The sequence below is a fragment of the Cyprinodon tularosa genome, unplaced genomic scaffold, assembly GCF_016077235.1.
Source record: "Cyprinodon tularosa strain WSP-4 unplaced genomic scaffold, ASM1607723v1 ctg181, whole genome shotgun sequence".
Taxonomy (NCBI): Eukaryota; Metazoa; Chordata; class Actinopteri; order Cyprinodontiformes; family Cyprinodontidae; genus Cyprinodon; species Cyprinodon tularosa.
This window is the reverse complement of record NW_024038614.1, coordinates 1,172,122-1,191,984: the sequence shown is the minus strand read 5'-3', so window position 1 is coordinate 1,191,984 and position 19,863 is coordinate 1,172,122. Positions and strand designations below refer to the sequence as shown.

The following is a 19,863-nucleotide window of genomic DNA, read 5'->3' as shown; positions in this document are numbered from 1 at the left end:
AGATTTTGTGCTATATGCTGTAAAGAGAAAATTATGTGTCTCTCCAAGTCACCTAAGAGTCTTTAGTGAAATCATAGGCTATGTTCACACTGCAGGCCTTGATGCTCAATTCCGATTTTTTTTTTTGTGAAATCTGATTTTTTTGCGTTGCCGTTCATATTTCCAAATTTATGCGACATGTATGTGATCGCATTTGAAAAGATCAGATTCGTATCGGATTCAGGACCACATAGGCAAGTGGCCTGGGTCGGATTGGAAAAAATTGGATCTGTGTTGTTCAGACTGCCATTAAAAGATCAGATCCAGGTCGCATATGGGCAAAAAAAAATCGGATTTGGGTCACTTCAGGCTGCAGTGTGAACGTAGCCATAGATAAGGTAAATAACTATTTTAATAAAAACCTATTAAATTATCAATTTATGTAGATATTAGTACTTGTGAATATCAATTTAATGCAGAATGATATTGATAAAAGTAGGTAAGTAATGACGATGGAAAAGATGTTCGCTCCAGAGCTCAAACCTGAAAGAATTATATCCAATATACCTTTTATCTAGATGGATACTTAAATATATGCATGTTTTTGTTAGCAAAGGCTGTAAGAAACTATAGTTAGTCTTTATTTGGAAATACAGATGTTGTGCTTGTTCCTGTTGGAACAGTGTAGATTGACCCTGAGGTTCTGGTGCCTATCAACCTTTGGCCACCCCTCAGTGTACATTGGTTATTGCCTGGCCACCCTTATAAAGAAAAATTCTGGCTACGCCTCTGAACATAAAGTAGGGTAAAATATCCCATTATCTCATCTAAAGAAATTCAGGAAAGGAAGAGATACAAAGCCATCCAAATCTATTGGTCTGGGAAGGTTTACAGGTCTATTTCTGATGCTTTGGCCTCCTGTGAACCACAGATTGGGAGAAAACATGGTAAAATGGTGAACCATCCCAAAGATACGGGATGCAACTACATTAAGGAGGGTTTAAAGACACATTAAATACACGCAGCACAGACACGAAAGCCCACACACAGACAAATGGGTAAATCATATTATCACATTTTGAAGACAGTAATCCAAAAGACTTTGCACTACTTTAAGTCATTTAATCTGGTAAGCTTCACTTTAGCCACAGCTGCTCTGGGGCACACTGATAACAGCAAGGTATACAGGAAGTAGGCGATGCAGGTGAAGTGTTTTACCAAGGGACACAACAACTAAGGCAGGAGCAGGGGTTCAAACCAACTTTAAATCACAGGACAAACCCCAGCTTCCTAAACCACTGTCACCCTCATCGAGAACATGCATACCTTCTGTCTTAAAATCAAATGGAAGCAACTAGAGCTGAAACAATTATTCAGATTATTCATGATTAATTGATTATTGAAGTAATCAACAAATTTAGAAAATGATTAATGGAGTGTAGAGATTCTAAAACGTGTAACAGAGCAAATAATTAAGCATTTTGTGTGTAAGGATAAAAAAAGGTTTTTTTGTCTGTCAATATGCTATATCCGGAACTCAAGAGTTTTCATCCTATCTAAATATTAATCTATTAATCGAAAAAATAATCGACAGATTAATTGATTTGCTATATAATCATTAGTTGCCGCCCTACAAGCAACATAGCAGTATTTGTTTAAACCTTTTCCAAACCTTTTTCCTATGACTTGAACTTAGCTTGTTTAAAATAAAGAGTTGGACATTAGCATTTCCTATTGGTAATCTAGTCTACTTTCTAAAAAAAAAAAAAAAAGCCTTGAATCATTAAAACCTTTAAATCTTTAAGCTCTTTCTTAAAATTTCACCATTCTACTTTTTAGATGCCTGCAGGTAAAATATTTCTGTAAGTGCAACAACAGTACAAACTATTTAATTACTTTTTTCATAGAACTTCTTGTAGGTGCAAATAAATAGTTAAAAAATATCTCTCCCAGTGGACATGCACCTACAACTTTAATTTCAGACCCCTCCATGATTTCTAAGTGGGAGAACTTGCAAAATAGCAGGGTGTTCAAATACTTATTTTCTTCACTGTACATAATTATTCATACAAATATTACATCAGTACAAATCTGCAAGGAAGTGAGATTTGAACTGTATGACCCGAAGTTACTTTTACCTACCAATTGGAAGACTAATGCAGTTTCTTTTAGGAATCATAATACTTTAGTTCTTTATAACTTTATTTATTGGGAAGATATTTGGGGTACCTTCCAATAAGCTTTTGCATAATTCTTAATTGGCCCATTTATTTTTATTTGGGAAGCTATTTAATGATAGGCTTACAGGTGCTGGTCATAAAATTAGAATATCATGAAAAAGTAGATTGATTTCAGTAATTCCATTTAAAAAGTGAAACTTGTATATTATATTCATACATTACATACAAACTCATATATTTCAGATGTTTATTTTGTTTAATTTTGATGATTACAAATGACAACAAATGAAAATCTCAAATTCATCATTTCAGAAAATTAGAATATTGTGAAAAGGTTCAAAATTGATGGCCCCTGGTGCCACACTCTAATCAGCTAATTAACTCAAACCACCTGCAAAAGCCTTTAAATGGTCTTTCAGTCTAGTTCTATAGGCTACACAATCATGGGGAAGACTGCTGACTTGACAGTTGTCCAAAAGACGACCATCGACACCTTGCACAAGGAGGGCAAGACACAAAAGGTCATCGCTAAAGAGGCTGGCTGTTCACAGAGCTCAGTGTCCAAGCACATTAATAGAGAGGCGAAGGGAAGGAAAAGATGTGGTCGAAAAAAGTGTACAAGCAAGAGAGATAACCACACCCTGGAGAGGATTGTGAAACAAAACCCCTTCAAAAATGTGGGGGAGATTCACAAAGAGTGGACTGCAGCTGGAGTGAGTGCTTCAAGAACCACCACACCAGACGTATGAAAGACATGGGTTTCTGCTGTCGCATTCCTTGTGTCAAGCCACTCTTGAACCACAGACAGCGTCAGAAGCGTCTTGCCTGGGCTAAAGAGAAACAGGACTGGACTGCTGGTGAGTGGTCCAAAGTCATGTTCTCTGATGAAAGTAAATTTTGCATTTCCTTTGGAAATCAAGGTCCCAGAGTCTGGAGGAAAAGAAGAGAGGCACTTCATCCACGTTGCTTGAAGTCCAGTGTAAAGTTTCCACAGTCAGTGATGGTTTGGGGTGCCATGTCATCTGCTGGTGTTGGTCCATTGTGTTTTCTGAGGTCCAGGGTCAACGCAGCCACATACCAGGAAGTTTTAGAGCACTTCATGCTTCCTGCAGCTGACCAACTTTTTGGAGATGCAGATTTCATTTTCCAACAGGACTTGGCACCTGCACACAGTGCCAAAGCTACCAGTACCTGGTTGAAGGACCATGGTATCCCTGTTCTTAATTGGCCAGCAAACTCTCCTGACCTTAACCCCATAGAAAATCTATGGGGTATTGTGAAGAAGAAGATGCAATACACCAGACCCAACAATTCAGAAGAGCTAAAAGCCACTATTAGAGCAACCTGGGCTATCATAACACCTGAGCAGTGCCACAGACTGATCGACTCCATGCCACGCCGCATTGCTGCAGTAATACAGGCCAAAGGAGGCCCAACTAAATACTGAGTGCTGTACATGCTCATACTTTTCATGTTCATACTTTTCAGTTGGCCAACATTTCTATAAATCCTTTGTTTTTATTGGTCTTCAGTAATATTCTAATTTTCTGATATGATGAATTTGAGATTTTCATTTGTTGTCATTAGTAATCATCAAAATTAAACAAAATAAACATCTGAAATATATGAGTTTGTATGTAATGTATGAATATAATATACAAGTTTCACTTTTTAAATGGAATTACTGAAATCAATCTACTTTTTCATGATATTCTAATTTTATGACCAGCACCTGTATTTTGTAAAACCCTTCTGCCAAAAGTTTTAACTTTCTGGATATGTTGAACGGTCGTTTTAATATTTCCACTAACTGGCTGTATTTCATAAATGTTCCACTTGTTAAGTGCACCAGTCCCCCCTGCAGCAAAACACCAGAGGCTTAAAAAAATAGGTTCTACTTAGGTTTGCAGAAATTGTCAGACTAATCTTAGTGAATGTTAATATGGAACTTTAAAGAAAGTTAAAAATGTTATTTAATTTGACAAAAAAAAATGTATAGAAAGATAATTAGCAATTAATAACCTGATTATTTTGCTAATCCTAACTGACATAAAACATGAAATGTTTGATTTAATGTCTGTGTTACAGTCTATGGCTCCAAATATAATTTCTATAAATTTGAAATCCATTCTTCCACTAACATATAAAAGTGTTCTAATTAACTACTTTTCAGTATCAGGCTCTAGAAACAATGACTCCATCGTTAAATTTCTGCAAAGACTGATAAACTTACTGTGCTAAAAATATAAACCCTTCCTAAACAACTGGGGAAAAGCAACAGTCTCTACAACAAACAGGAATATCTTATCTTCTAATCTTAGGAATCAGATTACCTCAGATGGCTAACCCTTCTTGCCTGATCAGTTGCAGCCAAACTGCATGAGCCAGAGAGGATACTAGAGCTGGGATATTACGTGGGTGTAGGCAAAACTCAACATACTTCAAGAATTTTTCACTCCAATAATGACTCCCATGATATTTGCATGATTATATTAGCCTAAGAAAAAGTTTTTAAAACGTACATTGAGGATGTCATCAAGTGGAGGTTTTTATAGTTTCATTACCTGCAGTATTTGTCGATTAATACCTTCATTTACTAAAACCTTGAAAAACTTAAGGCTACAAGAAACTTAAAGATAGAAAAAAATGAGGTAAACCAGCACTCGACTTTATCTATTGGATCTTTATTCTTTCTTTAACATGATCACAAAGTGAAGAGAAAATAAAAAGCTTGAAATGCTACCCAATGGAATTTTATGACTGCTGGTAAACAATCATAGCAGTGGGGGTTTAAACCAAATACTCTTCTAACTAAACCACAAATATCTGAAGGAATATTACAAATGTGAGAATTCATGATGAGAAAATACTGTATAAAACTCTGGGTAACTCCTTCAAAGTTCAAAATAGTTACATAGAGATTCAACTTAGTGCTATATGTTGCTATAAATATTTTGGATATATTTATATCATTATTAAGTGGTTCACACCTGATTTACTTGGAATGGGACAGAGGCACAGGAAAAGCTTGGAAGTGCTGAGAGGAAACAAATCAGTAACAAGCAGGTAGTGTAGTTCAACAGATTATAGAGCCGGCATCATGTAACAGGCTGTAAGGAAATCAGAGCACCAGATCGGGGAGGGATTTTCTCCCAGAAACATATTTGGAATAAAAATAAAGACACATCTCATTGCTGGTGGAAAATCTTTGCATCCTGGTCCTGATTCATAGCGAATCACTTTTTCACATGTCCATGTCGTGATCGCTGACACTTTGTCGCAGATACTCTTCGTAGAGCTTTTTCTAGAGAGAGGAAACAGATTTAAAACCCGAGAGAGATGATGAAACAGCAGGACCAGGTTAGAATCGGATACCTTTTTGGTTTTTACCACCTCCTTTATGTACTCCAGCTTCTCCTGGAGCTGCCGTTTCTGTTTGCCTGAAAGAGTTGGCCGAGTTCTAAAGAGAGAAAAGGACAAACACCTTCCTTAATAAAAGACATAAGCAAGGATGGAGAGGGAGAAGAAAACCAAACCTATTTATGTTTGACCAAACTGAAAGCACAGATGGTTCTGAGGCCTCCTACCTGAAGGAGAAGTGTGCAATGATGAGTAGGAGGAAAGAGAGAAGGACCAGTCCGCCGCAGCAATAAAGCTGCTGCTCCCCGGACAGGGAGTCAAATATTTTCACCGCAGGAGTCTGTGCAACACAAAGCAATCGTGATTTCAAACTTTAAAAAAAAAAACGAAAGAGGATGATGATTCTGCACCTGCTTGGATGCTCACCAGATAGAGTGAGAGTGCCTCCGTGCCCTGGTGGCCCAGAGCCATCTCTAACAACTCCTTGGACATTGATCCCAGCAGCAGCAGCGCCAGCAGAGCCAGCGGGATGCAGAAACCAAGCAGGGTCAGGAAGCAGCTCTTGCAGCGAGCCCGTCTGTTCTCCAAACTGCTCTGCCTGTGGGATCAAATCATCATACTCTAAAGGCATCACACAATTTATACGTATATCAAATTTTAAACCTTTTCCAAACTCAAATTTCAAATACAATTGTCAATTTTTCTTAGAAAGCTGTTGTTTCTCTTAAGTTTTTACATAATGTTAGGATTTGCCTAATTCTATTTTCTTCTTATTTATATAAAACAATTAGTAAATAAAATATCAACTAGTGGGTTTTACTAGCCTACAGCTTAGCTTTGACACCTTTATTATTTTTGTGTATTAAAAAAGTAGAAAAAATCAGAAGATTCTGTGCTTTGTTTGATGCGTAAACCAGACCAGATTTTAAACCCACATTCAGCTCCTTTCCCATAATGCCCTTCCTACACTTTGGGATTTTTTTTTACTACTTTATGTCTACGATGTATGACAATATACAACTTAATCAATGTGCACCAGGTCAGGGTATGACATCAGTCTGCCTCTATAGGCATTGAAACACATTTTTAAAAAAGGAGAATTTGGACTCAGTCAAGTCTGGGGAGAAGAGAGAAACCTGGGATGTTAGATTATGGAGAGAGTTTAAGGTAAGGTTTATTATCTCACCCTTACTGTAATTACTACATAAACCAGCTGATAATTAAGGGAGAATTTGCCGCAAAAGAAATATTAAATAAGCTCAATAATTAATAGTGCACTGATAAATTGTAGGGTTATTTAGGATGTTTATGTATTAATCAAAGTTTGAGAAAAATATTCTTAATAATTCAGTGTGTCAAAGGCCACTACAAGTTCACAAAGAATGAATCTGGTTCACATTTTGTTTACAATAAGAGAACAGTGACAAAAGCTGAGGAACCATTTGCTGCCATGGTTGATGCTCTGTGTCGCCATTTGTTAGCTCTGATCAAACAGGACAGAGTCTCTGTTACAGGAAATGATGCAAAGCAAGAAATCTACAGATATTTTGTTCTTATTAACTCTGCCAAGTAGGCTATGTTTGCATCAGAGTTGGTTTGTCTGGCTGCCTGTTTTAAAAATAACTAAAAAAAAGTTATGGAGATATTATGATGAAATTTGGATCATTGCTGCACCTTGTGCCATTAAATTTCTGCAAAAATGTAGATCATAGTCTGGATACTGGAGTTTTCTTTTCTAAAGATTCCCATTGACTGGTAAATGACCTGTACCTATATAAAGAAAGGTTGTCGGTTCAAGGTCCGGCTTTCAGTGTCGTTCTGTCCTAGGGCAAATCACTTCACTCGCATTGCCTACTGATGGTGCTCAGAAAGCCAGGTGGCGCCTGTGTATGGCTGCCTTGCCTCTGTCAGGGAGCCCAAGGGCAGCTGTGGCTACGATGTAGCTTGCCACCATCAGTGTGTGTGTGAAGGACTTAATGTAGCGTAAAGCTCTTAGGTCAAGTCCCCTGACTTAGAGCGCTATAGAAGTACAGACTATTGACCATTTGCCAGTTTATGAGGCTCCTCTTATCCCAACTCTTTTATTAAAAGTTCTTGAGGTTCTTAAAGATGATTCTCTGAGTCAACAGCCCTCATCTTCCATCTGTCGGCTGACGATCCCAGTATATACCCCATCAGACTGACATCAGTAGCCCCTGACTCCCAATATAGCGTTTAGACATAAACTCTTGCATCGCCACTAAAATATAAGGGCTGTGAAATTCTTATAAATATCCAAATCACTTTAAGCAGCACTTAACTATTTAGAAGTTTTGAATTTTGAAATCTTTTAAATAAAAGCATAAGGAAGAAAATCTGGAACTTCATATTCTTTCTACAAATTGGCGAACTGTAGATGTACACATCAGCATAATCAAAACTGTATGACTGCAGGAATAACTTCAGAGTAGTTGTTTTGGTTTTTTTCCCCCACCTGTCATTCATGAGTTTATCTGTGATGGCCTCACTGATGAGCTCACAGTCCTTCTCCAGAGAGTTGAGGGTATTCTGAACTGTCTGGTTGATGGTTTTCTCAATGGTACGACAGACCTCCTCAATCTGGTTCACACACCGACTGGGCTGAAAACAGAAGCACAGAAAGTAATTAGTGATTCTTCATGTGCACATGGGATGTGATCAGAAATCAGAGACCTACCTTGTTAGGGTTGGGAATGTAAATGGTTGGCATGTCGAAGCCACATTTGTTGAGTCCTGGCCTTTTGCATAGCTCTTGCACAATCTGCATCATTACCCGCTAAAATACATAAAGCATCAGTTATTACACTTGGAAATAGTTTCCATTAACACATCAGTTATTCAACATTTTTGTTTCTCAGATCTGCTCCAAAAAAAAAGAGAGATGCAAACTAATTGGACAGTTAAGAAACTAAACCAAAGAACTTCTGAAATATCCCTATGTTTGATCAAATTCACTTCATTCCTTTTGCTTTAGATGTGTTACATACATTTTCAGACAGACATTTTCTATAGATAGAAAAACCAAGAACGACATCATGTTGTAACGGATCCTGAGAATGCACTTGAAAGTTTTCACACCATAGCCACATAATGGAGTGTATTACATCATGGAATTCATGGAAGTTCTGCACAATTATTAAGCAGAATGGAAGCAAAGAGATTTCTGTTGTGGAAGATATGTTCAACGGCTGTTTTTAATATTGTGCAAGCATTGGTGCCTCCTCCTTCGCAAAAGTTCTATATATATGCTGGAAATGCCTCCGCCGGTAATTTTGTATTTCACCTAGAGAGGCAGCAAAGTGCCAGGATGCACCTAGTCAGCAGGTAAGCTCCATAAGAAGAGGTCTCTGTTGGTGTTATCACTGCAAGTTAAATTCACAAGTTGTTGACATGTTCTCGCTGCTGCTGCAACAACTTACTACAGAATTAAACACTCTTTATCATTCAGCAGAAGTTTTGCGAATAAAGCAACCATTTTCAAAACCTTTTGCTCCTTCAGGGCATGCCATCTCTAAAAAAAATTCTCTTAAACACACACTAAGCCGGCTCTGTCTCGCCCGATATCTCTCCTATTTTCAACTAAATCAAAAAAAGGTAAATTTTTTTGGTTACGTTTGTCAGGATTCTTTACGGCCACTGAAAAAAGAATGAAAATAGATAAAGAAAAGAAAAAAACAAGCGTAGGAGTACTTCTTCATGCTTCGGTATAATTGTGGACCACTAGCCAAACAGCGTATGAGTTATGTTTGGAGTCTACGTAAATAAAGTACCTAGGACATTTATGTACGCAAAATCTTTGATTGACAAATAAGTAGCCAATCCACTTTAAACAGTTGTCAAAGTGGACTGGCTATATTTTGTAGGTCACACCACTGCCAGAGAACCACAAGTGCAAGAATGTCATCCATCAATTAAGTCATTTTAGATGAATCTGGACACAAAATATCTGAGCAAAATCCTCTTTCATACCATTAATTATGTCCCAACAAAAACAGTAAGGTTGGTTTCCTTTTGCATTTATCCCCCTTTAATCCGACATCTAAACAAAATCCAGAGCAATCTACTGTTACACACTTGAATCTCTATAAAATAAATCTATGTGTTAATTAGAGGCCTTAGAGGTTTGTTGGACAACATTAGTTGACAAAACCATCATGAAAAACAAAGTAAAGCTGCAGAGGGCTCAGAGATGTAAGAACGATGAGATATTTAAAGCAGGGTTGAACGGGCAGCTGTTAGCTTAGAATAACCAGATCTGCAACTGACAGACTTGCATAACAAGTAAATAAGTCAGAAGGGGGGAGATGCAGCTGGGCTTACCTGTCTGTCTGACTCGCCACCAGCTTCATCTGCTTTGCTCAGATAAAAGCGCAGCCGGTCTCCATGTTTTTCATTCAGGCATTCTACGATGTTGAGCGTGCGCTTACACAGAGCCTGACCCATGGGGTCAAAGAAAACCAGGATGAGGTCACAAAGTTCCCCTGAAAGTCAACAAAAGAACAACACAGAGAACCATAAAAATTACGTTAAATGAATTATTATTTTAAATGTAAATATCAGAATGTAATGATATCTGCCACCTTCTAAACCTTTTCTCACCCAGAAACAGAAGTGAACACATTGCACAGCTGGACTAAAAAAAACTACAGGTTTTCATCCTTTAAGTTTTTGTGTAGAAAGAAGGAAAGAATAAGTCTTTATGGGTAAAAAAAGGTTCTTTAAAGTTATTGGTCGGAAAACCCCTGAGTTTATAGTAAAGATCAATCAGTAAATCCCTCGACTTTTTGATTTTCTGAAGTATGTCACTCAGATGTTATTACTGAGCTGTTGCTTAAAATAGGAAAGACAGTAACAGATGAGGTTCAAATAAGCCTGATATAGGTTTTTACAAGTCATCAATAGGTTATAAGAAGAAAAAAAAGAGAATTACATAGACGGAAGTACAAAAGCAAGAATGAAGGACAAGTTAAGAAAAATGGAAAGAAGTTAAGAAAGGAAAAAGGGACACAAATAAAGGAAAAAGGGACACAAATAAAGGAAAAAAACAGGTTGGGCACAGAGATGGAAGGACAGAAAAATAAAAAAGGAAAAGAAAGGTACAAAAAAGAAGGGAAAGAAGGAAAAATGAGTGAGGAGGGAAGGACACAAAAAAGGAAATAGGAAACAAGCAGGGCAGGAAAAGAAGACAGGACTAGGGTAAGGAAAGAAACAAAATAGAAAACACTATAAGAGGAAGGATACAACAAAGCAAAGGTATTCATGTTTGGAAATTAAGAGAGAACTTACTGAAAATTTCACAGGTATGTTTTAAAGGCACACTATGCAACATTTTTCAGTTAATTAATGTGTTCCATAACGTTTTGGATGATTAAATGAGTAATTTCAGGTTGAACAAAGGTATTCTCGGCCGCCCTGGTGGTCTGTGGGGGAAATACCGCATTTGCAATTGCAGGAGCACCGACCCGCACCCACAGGCTCAGAAGTCTCGTGAGAGTCAGTCTTGCTTTACGGCGAGAACTGCTACACCCCCCAGTTAAAAGCATTCTCGTTGCTAGCACAGTGGCGATCTTTGTGCAGTTATGCTACGTTCACACAGCAAAAGCACGTCTGCTGCTTCATTTTTACTGCTTGTACCAGTTAGTTCTGACGCGCGGCTGAAGCAGCTTTGCTGCTCTGGCTGCGCGGTACAAAAGTGTGTCTGACGCGCGTTGGGCGGAGCTTCACTATCCTTTCTCTGCCTTGCAGCTATATTAGCTGTGATCATTTGGAATAAAGTAGTTTTAATATGTGTTTAAATGAGAAAATACACCTGAAAACGTAATCAGTGCCGTCAGTTCATTCAGATTATTATCCTGCCTTCAATATTTTTTCTGTCGGAGCCGCTCAGACCCCCACATACCAGCGGTGCGCCGACAGAAGGAATCCCTTCATCAGCAGCTTCTGGCCGGGTCGCCTCCTCGCGGTTCACCGCGGCAGCTGGTAGGTGGTTTTCATCTAAATAATCCAAACTGCATATTCTGCCGGCAGATTTCTGCATTTTAAGTTAATTTAGGCGTCAATAAACTGTTTAAGAGGAGTGATCATCAGCGCTGTGTCTCTCTCCTTGCGTCAGATGCTTAAACACACCCGACGCGCTGCTTCAGCTGCTCAGACGCGCTGGGCCTGCTGCTCAAAACGCGCCGCGGGAACTTTTGCTGCGCCTTGACACGCGTCAACCATTGACTTTGCATGTAAACTCGCTGCTTCTGTCACGCCAGCTGTGGTGTGAACGCAGCATTAGTCATTCATTGCGTTCGCCTGTCTGCTAAGCTCAAAACAACCGCGCCTGGCTTGACGGAGAAACCAGGAGAACAGCTGTGCATATTTACGACAGTGCGCTTTTACTTTCGCCCTCTGGGGGGAGCCTCGCTGGAAAATCAACACCGGTTGCATAGTGTACCTTTAAAATAAGCTATTTTCCACGCTTATCCAGACCTCACAAACTCTAAAATCTTACGTTGCCTTCATGTGGTCTCATAACTATGGTAAATACTAAAAATGAACATGAAAATAGCACATTAACACCCACCCATGTTGTAATTTCCACTAGAAAGCTGGGAATATGTTATGCCACCAGAGTTGCCGAGATGAGGTCAAAATTGACCTTTCAACATGGCGGATTGTTAAATATTCTCTCTCGTTGTGTTTATACACAATGCTTTGACGTTATTACAATATTGCCATTTAAACCTGTGTTGTCTTTAAAATGACCATTAATGTTTGATTTTATCAGATCCTAACTAGCAGTCCTTCGAGGAGAGCAGCCAGTGTGGTACTGTGGGAACAATTTTCTCATTTGATCTGTAAAGTTCGCCAGTGAGCAAATTAAACACTGGAACTAGGAGATAAACCTATAACTGTCTTGCCAAAGTGGCAGTTCAGAATAATCTGTGGATCAACCAGGTTCCTATAATCTACCACAATAAAAGTACTTGAAGACAATGCGCCGATAAAATCCACTTTACCAGACCACATGAAGGTTGCATATATCCATGCAAATATCACCAGTGTTGTCAATCATCATGGAGAGCATTGTGAGGTGAAGAAAAACTTCCTACCCCTGTTTTTTGTTATATAATACAAATGTTGCATAACATTTCTGTAAGTGGCTTCAGTTATCCGTTTTAACAAAGAAGGACCCCGACAGTCAGCGACCCACCCAGCCAGAGGATCACTTCGTCCACATCAAAGGGATATTTCATATCTCCATCCACCAACCCTGGAGAGTCCACAAACGTCACCAAGCTGAACCGTTTCTGTCTTGATGTGCAGATCTCTGTCCTCAGGTACTCGGAAACACCTTGGGAAGAAAAGATAAAGAAGTTGGAAATCTATGGCAGAACAGTGCAGTGATCATTATGGGTCAAATATAGAATTATCTTAAACAGTTCCTCTTCTCTGTTGGAAGGCAGAGGGAGAAAAGAAAGAAGCCAGGGCATTTTCTAATGGAAAGTTCTCACCTTTAAACTCTTGCAGAGGCTTAAAATGTGGATATAGATGAAGGGTAGCGTTCCCCTAAAGGTGAAAAATAATAAACAATTATAGTAAAACAAGCACAGAGTAAAAAAAAAGCTTTAAATTCACACTTGCTGCTGAAAAATGACATGAATGTAGAAAAAATCTGTACATGTTAATGCCTTGAAAAACGACATTCCTGCTCTGCAAAGATAATGTGCTGCTGTGCTAACCGTGAGGGACTCTCTTTTCCGCCCGCTGGTAACGAAGCTGAAGCCCTGCGTCTCGATAGCCACACCAGTGCGCTGGATGTGCTCCTCCACATACCTGGCCAAAACAAAACAAATATGTTTGCCTGAGGTTTAAGAGGGGGAGTAGAAAACCAAATAATTAAAAGTTTTACACTGGAATGTTTAAGCTATTCTACATTTACTAATAAACACTATAAATGTTATTTTATTAGTTTAGTATTTATTTATTGTAATTTTATTTTTTCCCCAGCTTTTTATTGTTCATTATTCATTGCACTGTCACTAGAACAGCTGGAGCAGTGGGCTGCCATTGTGCGGCGCCCAGGGAGCAGTGTGGGGTTAAGGGTCTTTTGCCCAAGGACCAAGAGCGGCAGTGGGTTTCAAATTCACAACCTCAGGATTCCAAGCTCTATGCCCTAACCACTAATCCACCACTCCCACAATTTTAACCTTGTGCTTTGAGTTTTGTTGCAATACAACTAAAGCATATTTATTTTACCCGTTTACTGTGTTCCTTATTGGCTTCCTTTCAATAATTAGCTTCTTCTAGTATAGAGCAGTCTCATCACATCTTTATGAGGACCCTTTGCTTTTTTCTCTGCTTAAAATTTAACAGGCAATGATGCCTGACCCATACAGAAAAATAAAATAAATAAAACTGTTGAAAAACTCACACAATGGCACATGAGGCCTAAACAACGAATCAGGATTACTGGCTTAGCGAGACAACTTCAGGTTCAACAGTGACTTTACGGGACTACGGCTAGGCGATTTTACCAGAAATCAAAATTGCTATTATTTTCAACGAATATTACGATTTTAATTTTATTGCGAATTTCCTTTGAACTAAGCACAACCATGTCAATATTTTACTCCAGAGTTTCAGTTTTTTCATGACCTTGAAAGCCTGCTTGTCCAGCATCCAGTGCTGCAAGACTTTGCTGTAACATTTGCACAAAAAAGTTCTTACTTCTACTATAATGTATAGATCTAGGTACTAGCTTCAACTCTTAGTACCCTTCCGTGCGACAGCATACCCACTTTAATCGTATTACCACCTTAGGGAGAAATTCACAGTCTTACTCTTGTCAAATATATTGCGTCTAAAATGGAGTGTCTGTGTAATTTGATTATATTTCAAATGCAATTATGTGCCCAGCACTATCTGGTACCATGAAGCTGGATTCATTCTTAGTGGGGCTAGTCACTATGGTAACACACTCAGAACGGGAAATCTGCTCCGGGGCAGGCTAGCTTTTAGGAATGATCTGAATCCTAGGAAAAGCTCCACCCAGCAGCCAATCAGCTGTTCAGGAAACACTGACCTGGCTTTTCTTGGAAGATGTGGTTTAATTCAGAGGGAGGAAGAAGTTTAACAAAACATCATCACAATAAAAGTACCAAAAAAAGTAAAAAAAAATATGTAATTGACAAATTGAATAGTTTTTAACCCATTTATTTATTTTTCTTCCTCCTGTTATACATACCATCAATTTCCTATTCTGGATTTGTTTTTGTTTTTCCTGTATAAAATCCTCATACAAAACTGATCATCTATTTCTTGTAAAATTGATATACGAAGCTTAAAAAAAATAAAAAAATCATAGTATAGTCAGAAGATCCTTTGGATCACCAAGGACAATATGAGCAATACAGGTTTTCCCCGACATATCCCAGAACCATGTTGGTAGTGCGACATTCACTGTATCACAGACAGGATGAATATCTGATATTATGCAACAGGCAGCTTCATGTACACCATCTGAGGGACGCTGAGCAGCTCGGGATACAGTCTGTCCAGCAGCTCATCAAGTATTCGGTGCTCTGATGAAGATGATGAATAAATTCATCATCTTTCATTCCACTTGCCTGCACAGAGTATAAAAGAAGGATTGTATGCCCTCTCAGGTGAGTCAATACCTGGATTTCTGTGAGATGTTTATACTCATCTCATTAAATAAGACTGTAAAATATCCAATTTGGTATAAGAAGAAAGACATTGAAGAGCAGCATTTGAGGGGTTTCACTACTTTAAAAGCAGAGTAGATTCTTACCATTTATCCCAACTGAGTTCTAACAATGTGCAAAAATCAGGATGGTTTCACTCAGACTGATCACTACTTGCATTTTAATATGATACAACAAGTTGTGGCATCAGCTTCCAGCTCTATTTTAGCGCATACATTATTGAATTAAAAAAGTACAACTAATCAGAAAAAAATCTGTTTTTGAGTTGTATTTTTATCTGCTCCTGAGTCCTCTTCACTCCCAAGGGGCTCGTGAGTAAAATGGAGTACAGTTATTGGGCTGCATGGCCCAATGTGTAACTTGCACATTAAGACAGCCAGCAATCCCCTGCACCGCTATTTTGCATCTCTTTCATGCCGCCACAATGTTTGACTGTTCCTCACAGGAGAAATACAGCACTCTCCCTTCTCAGCTCATGATTGTGATTGGTCTCCTGCCTTGAACCCGCCCCTTTATGCGTGCGCATTCACAGATTCATGAGCAGTTAAAGCTGGATTGAGTTAGCAAGTTGATAACCAGTTTCATGGTATTTTTCCTCATTATAACCATTGTTGTGGATTGGTTAAACTGGATAGACTGGAAGTGAAATAGCTAGGTTAAGCTTGCTTTGTGGTACATAATAACATTATTTTACTATGTAATCTTGCACCAAGGTTCTAAAAACAATCCTTGAACTGTTTTAGGTTCGGTTCGATATATGTTGATTGTTACACCGAAATCCCATAAAAATTTATGAAATTCATGAAAAAAATCCCCCCAAAAATAATGGATTGTTATTATTTTAAATGATCCGCGGAAACCCTGGATCATTTCCGTGTGTTTTGCTGCTTTGTATTTAATCATCTCGCGCATGCTCTCTACCATCTCCAAGGGACTCAGAGCGGAGCGGAAGGGAGCCACAGTGGGGGCTGTAAGCTTTGCTTTGAGCAGCCGGTCTGGAGCGCAGCGGGGTTGCTGACGGAGTTAAGGGATTTCGGGGTTAGCACGACATGTTGGTCATGTTGCTGTTAACATAAACAAAACGTGTTGCACAATGCTTGCACACTGTTGCACTTTTATCCACAACTTTCTTTCCGCCGTCATCGTAGGTCACTCTAAATGCAAAGCGGTCCCATACAGCAGACCTATAAAGTGCTGCTGGCGCGTCTTCCAACTCCTGTTCTTTCCCACTCGCCATTCCGACACAATTCTCCACAACAACTGATTTTTTTTCCCTGCTACACCCAGCTACGCTGCTTCGCTTCTTCTTCTTCTTGTTTACTACTGGTGGTTGGCTTTTGGTCGCAGTACCGCCACCTTCTGCTCTGGAGTGTAAACGCTTCACCTATGAGAAAAAGGAGCAGCGCATGAACCGAACGAAACACACGTGAATCGAACCGGACAGTCGAACCGAACGGTTCAGACTGTTTTCATAAATCGTCCCATCCCTAAACTGTTTATGTTGTTCATTGGTCCAAATGGGTTTTTTTATTCACCAATTCTCTCTAATAAAACTCTAAATTAGGGCTGGGTAAAAAAAAAAAAAAATCGATTTAATCAATTCTGGATCGATTCCTTTACATTTCTGCATGAGACTGATTACTTTTATAGTGATGCGTGTGAAGTTCACATTCAAATGAGCAGGCGTGTGCAAATGCCGACCCAAGTAAAACGCCGCTCAGCAAGCCGTATCAACTGAAGTCTGATGTCTGGAACCATATTGGATTTAAAACGGCTGCAAATATAGCCAATAGGTTGACTGAAGACATTAACAAATGAGGGCTGACCAGGAAACACCCTGTAGTTGTTACAGACAACGCTGCAAATATGGTTTGTGCAGTGAAGTTAATGCAGCTCATGCATGTCTGCTGTGTCATGTCTGCTTGCTCGATTGAGGCTTCACTTTTTCACTTTTCACAAACAAATCTGCGCTTTTGAGACAGTTTTGTTCACATCTCAAGTTTAAACTGTCTGATTTACAAGTTTGCACTTTGTGTTTAATATGACAGGAAAAAATTAAATGCATGAGTATTTTGAAACACAGTTGAACCACTTTCATTATTGTAAAAACAGATTGAATCGATTTAGAACCGTATGAATCAAAATCGAATCGATTCAGGACTTTGGCCAAAATACCCAGCCCTAGTATTTATAGAGGTCAAATCCCAAAGAGGCAGACTATCAGGTATGAGATTTCAGAAGTCCCTGCTTTACATAGAGAATTCAAATGCAAATAGATAAAAACACAGTCAACCCTTTTCAGATTTGTATTTGCTAAACTTCAGGATCATGGACTACTTTGTGTTGGTGACATTTCTGTAACATGCAGTATGTAGAGATGATGCCCATCCTCACCAGTTGATAAAGGAGCTTTTCCCAGCAGAGTGGTTGCCCATCAGCATCACTGTGATTTTCTTCCTGGGTGGAAGCAACTTCACTCCAACAGACCCAGCCACTGCAATCAGCCCTGCAGAAAAACACCAGACCACAAACTGCTGGTAAAATAATACAGGCAGAATAACCCATAACCCATGAGGCTAGGTCTAACCTTTTCATCTAAATCAAACAGCGGAGTCCTGTCAATCGAATGGGCTAACAAAGCAGAGGTTGCTAATCTGACTAGCATACATTCTAACAAGTGCAACGTCACCCCAAATCCTTATTAGCGAGTTTAGCTAACACTAAGCCCCCACTTCGTTACTGGTTACTTGCAATACTTTTTTTAACCTTTAAACGTTTTATTAAATGTAGCTTAAATGCTACCAAGTGTCAATCAAGCCACGTAACCCACCGCTGTCTGCCTCCGTGTATAACTGATGAATGTCCCGCAAGATGCGCTCATCAGAGGACACCCCACCGGCTATGGATTCCGCGTTAGCCGCATTTCGGCTCTTGACTTTCCCCGACATAACTGGATAGTTATGAGTTCAGAATGTTGTAATGGAAAAGAGATGAGAGGACAGCCTGTTCTCCGGTTTGAATAACCCCGGTCCACTGAAAACCGGTGATGAGACGTTCCTAAGCCACGTCGTCAGCTTTGGGCGTATTTTTTGTCGCAAAGACTTGTGGGAAATGTAGTTTCTTTCTCAGCTTAATTACAGTACCGTTGGAAAGTGTACCTGCTCTGATCGGCTGCTGATAAACGGCAAAATTAACGAGCAAAACATCAATATTTTGTAAATAAAAACAAACTATGCTTTCCTAAAGCCTTTTCTAACAAATAGACGCATATATTTAAACATTGTAATTTCTAGATAAAAGGTATAGTGGATAAAACTCTCAGTTTTGAGTTCTGGGGTGTAAATCTTTTCCATTGTCATCACTTACCTACTTGTTTCAATAAACATTCTGCATAAAATTTATATTTACAAGCACTAATATCTATATAAATTGATTATTTGATAAGTTTTTTTTATTTAAATTGTTATTTATCTATGATTTCACTGAAGACTCCTAGATGACTTGCAGAGACACATCATTTTCACTTTACCCCATATAACACAAAATCTGAAAAGAGCATGAATTCTGTATTTATCATCTTTGATGTTAGTATAATGATGTGTAAAAAATTAAGCACAACAAAATTTAATGTTTTAAATATTCCACTTGAGAGTGTTATTGTTGCTGCCATCTGTATTACATGGAAAAAATGGTAGGGGTGGCCAAAGATTGGCTAAGGGTGGCCATGGCCACCCCTGCCCCCCCATCTAGCTCCGCCCCTGCTCACCATAGATTTCTTAGAATCAGAATCAGAACCAAGCTTATTTCCAAGTAGGTTTGCACTTACAGGGAATTTGACTTGGTTTTGATGTTAGTTCATAAGACTAGTTATCTATATATTATATTCATAGGACAAATCTATTTGGAAGATTCTGTTTATAATGGTATTCATCTCTTTGCTTATTCAGTAGAAACCCAAGTCCTGTATTTATGGAACCTTTATTTATCCTGCACTTGCTGCTGGAGGAGTAGAAGAGCACCATCATTGTCCTCGGCAGGTTGAATATTTTCAGCTGCCGCAGGAAGTATATCCTCTGCTGGGCTTTCTTGGTGAGGGAGTTTAGGTTTACTGTCTGCCTCAGAGTGTCTGTAGCTGGGTCCAGAAGAGAGGAGACTCAAAACTGCAAGATCTGTCTCCCATTCTTTTCCAAGAGCCCCTAAAAACCACCAGTGCTTGTGTTAGAAACCGAAGAAACAATCAGATACCTGATACAGATGGAGCTTGATTTTTAAGGGCTTTATACATGAGCAGGATCCATTTAAATGGTATACTGGATTTAACAGGGAAGCTAAAATAGGATTTCTTTTAATTTCTATCGAAAGTCCAGCATTTTGGATTAACTGAAAGCAAAGTAGGGATCAAAAAGAGAGGGAAGGATAGATGACGTATGGTGTAACCAAAACATTAACTATGTTGGTAGCAGGTAGTGGTACTCTGTAGTAGCTGGCTTTCTATATTTTATTGGCACTAGTGGCCTTTATTTGAAAGCAGACTGACATTAAATGGGATTGTAAGAAAGGGGAGACATATGACAAAGGTCAATAGGCCTTTAAAATAGGAACTAACTGACTCA

The 19,863-nt window shown here is 38.9% G+C and overlaps 1 protein-coding gene across 1 annotated transcript; it reads right to left on the bottom strand.

Annotated features, from left to right (window-relative positions):
- Nucleotides 1–4,822: 4,822 nt before the first annotated feature.
- si:ch211-11k18.4 lies at nucleotides 4,823–18,332 on the bottom strand. The gene is made up of 12 exons (XM_038282322.1): nucleotides 18,081–18,332; nucleotides 17,645–17,756; nucleotides 13,265–13,358; nucleotides 13,037–13,091; nucleotides 12,736–12,876; nucleotides 9,858–10,018; nucleotides 8,215–8,313; nucleotides 7,993–8,138; nucleotides 5,946–6,117; nucleotides 5,747–5,859; nucleotides 5,535–5,619; nucleotides 4,823–5,463 (listed from the first exon to the last, which is right to left on the bottom strand). Exons 1-12 carry the CDS (start codon nucleotides 18,196–18,198, stop codon nucleotides 5,404–5,406), a joined length of 1,356 nt encoding a protein of 451 aa, XP_038138250.1. The 5' UTR covers nucleotides 18,199–18,332; the 3' UTR covers nucleotides 4,823–5,403.
- Nucleotides 18,333–19,863: the final 1,531 nt, after the last annotated feature.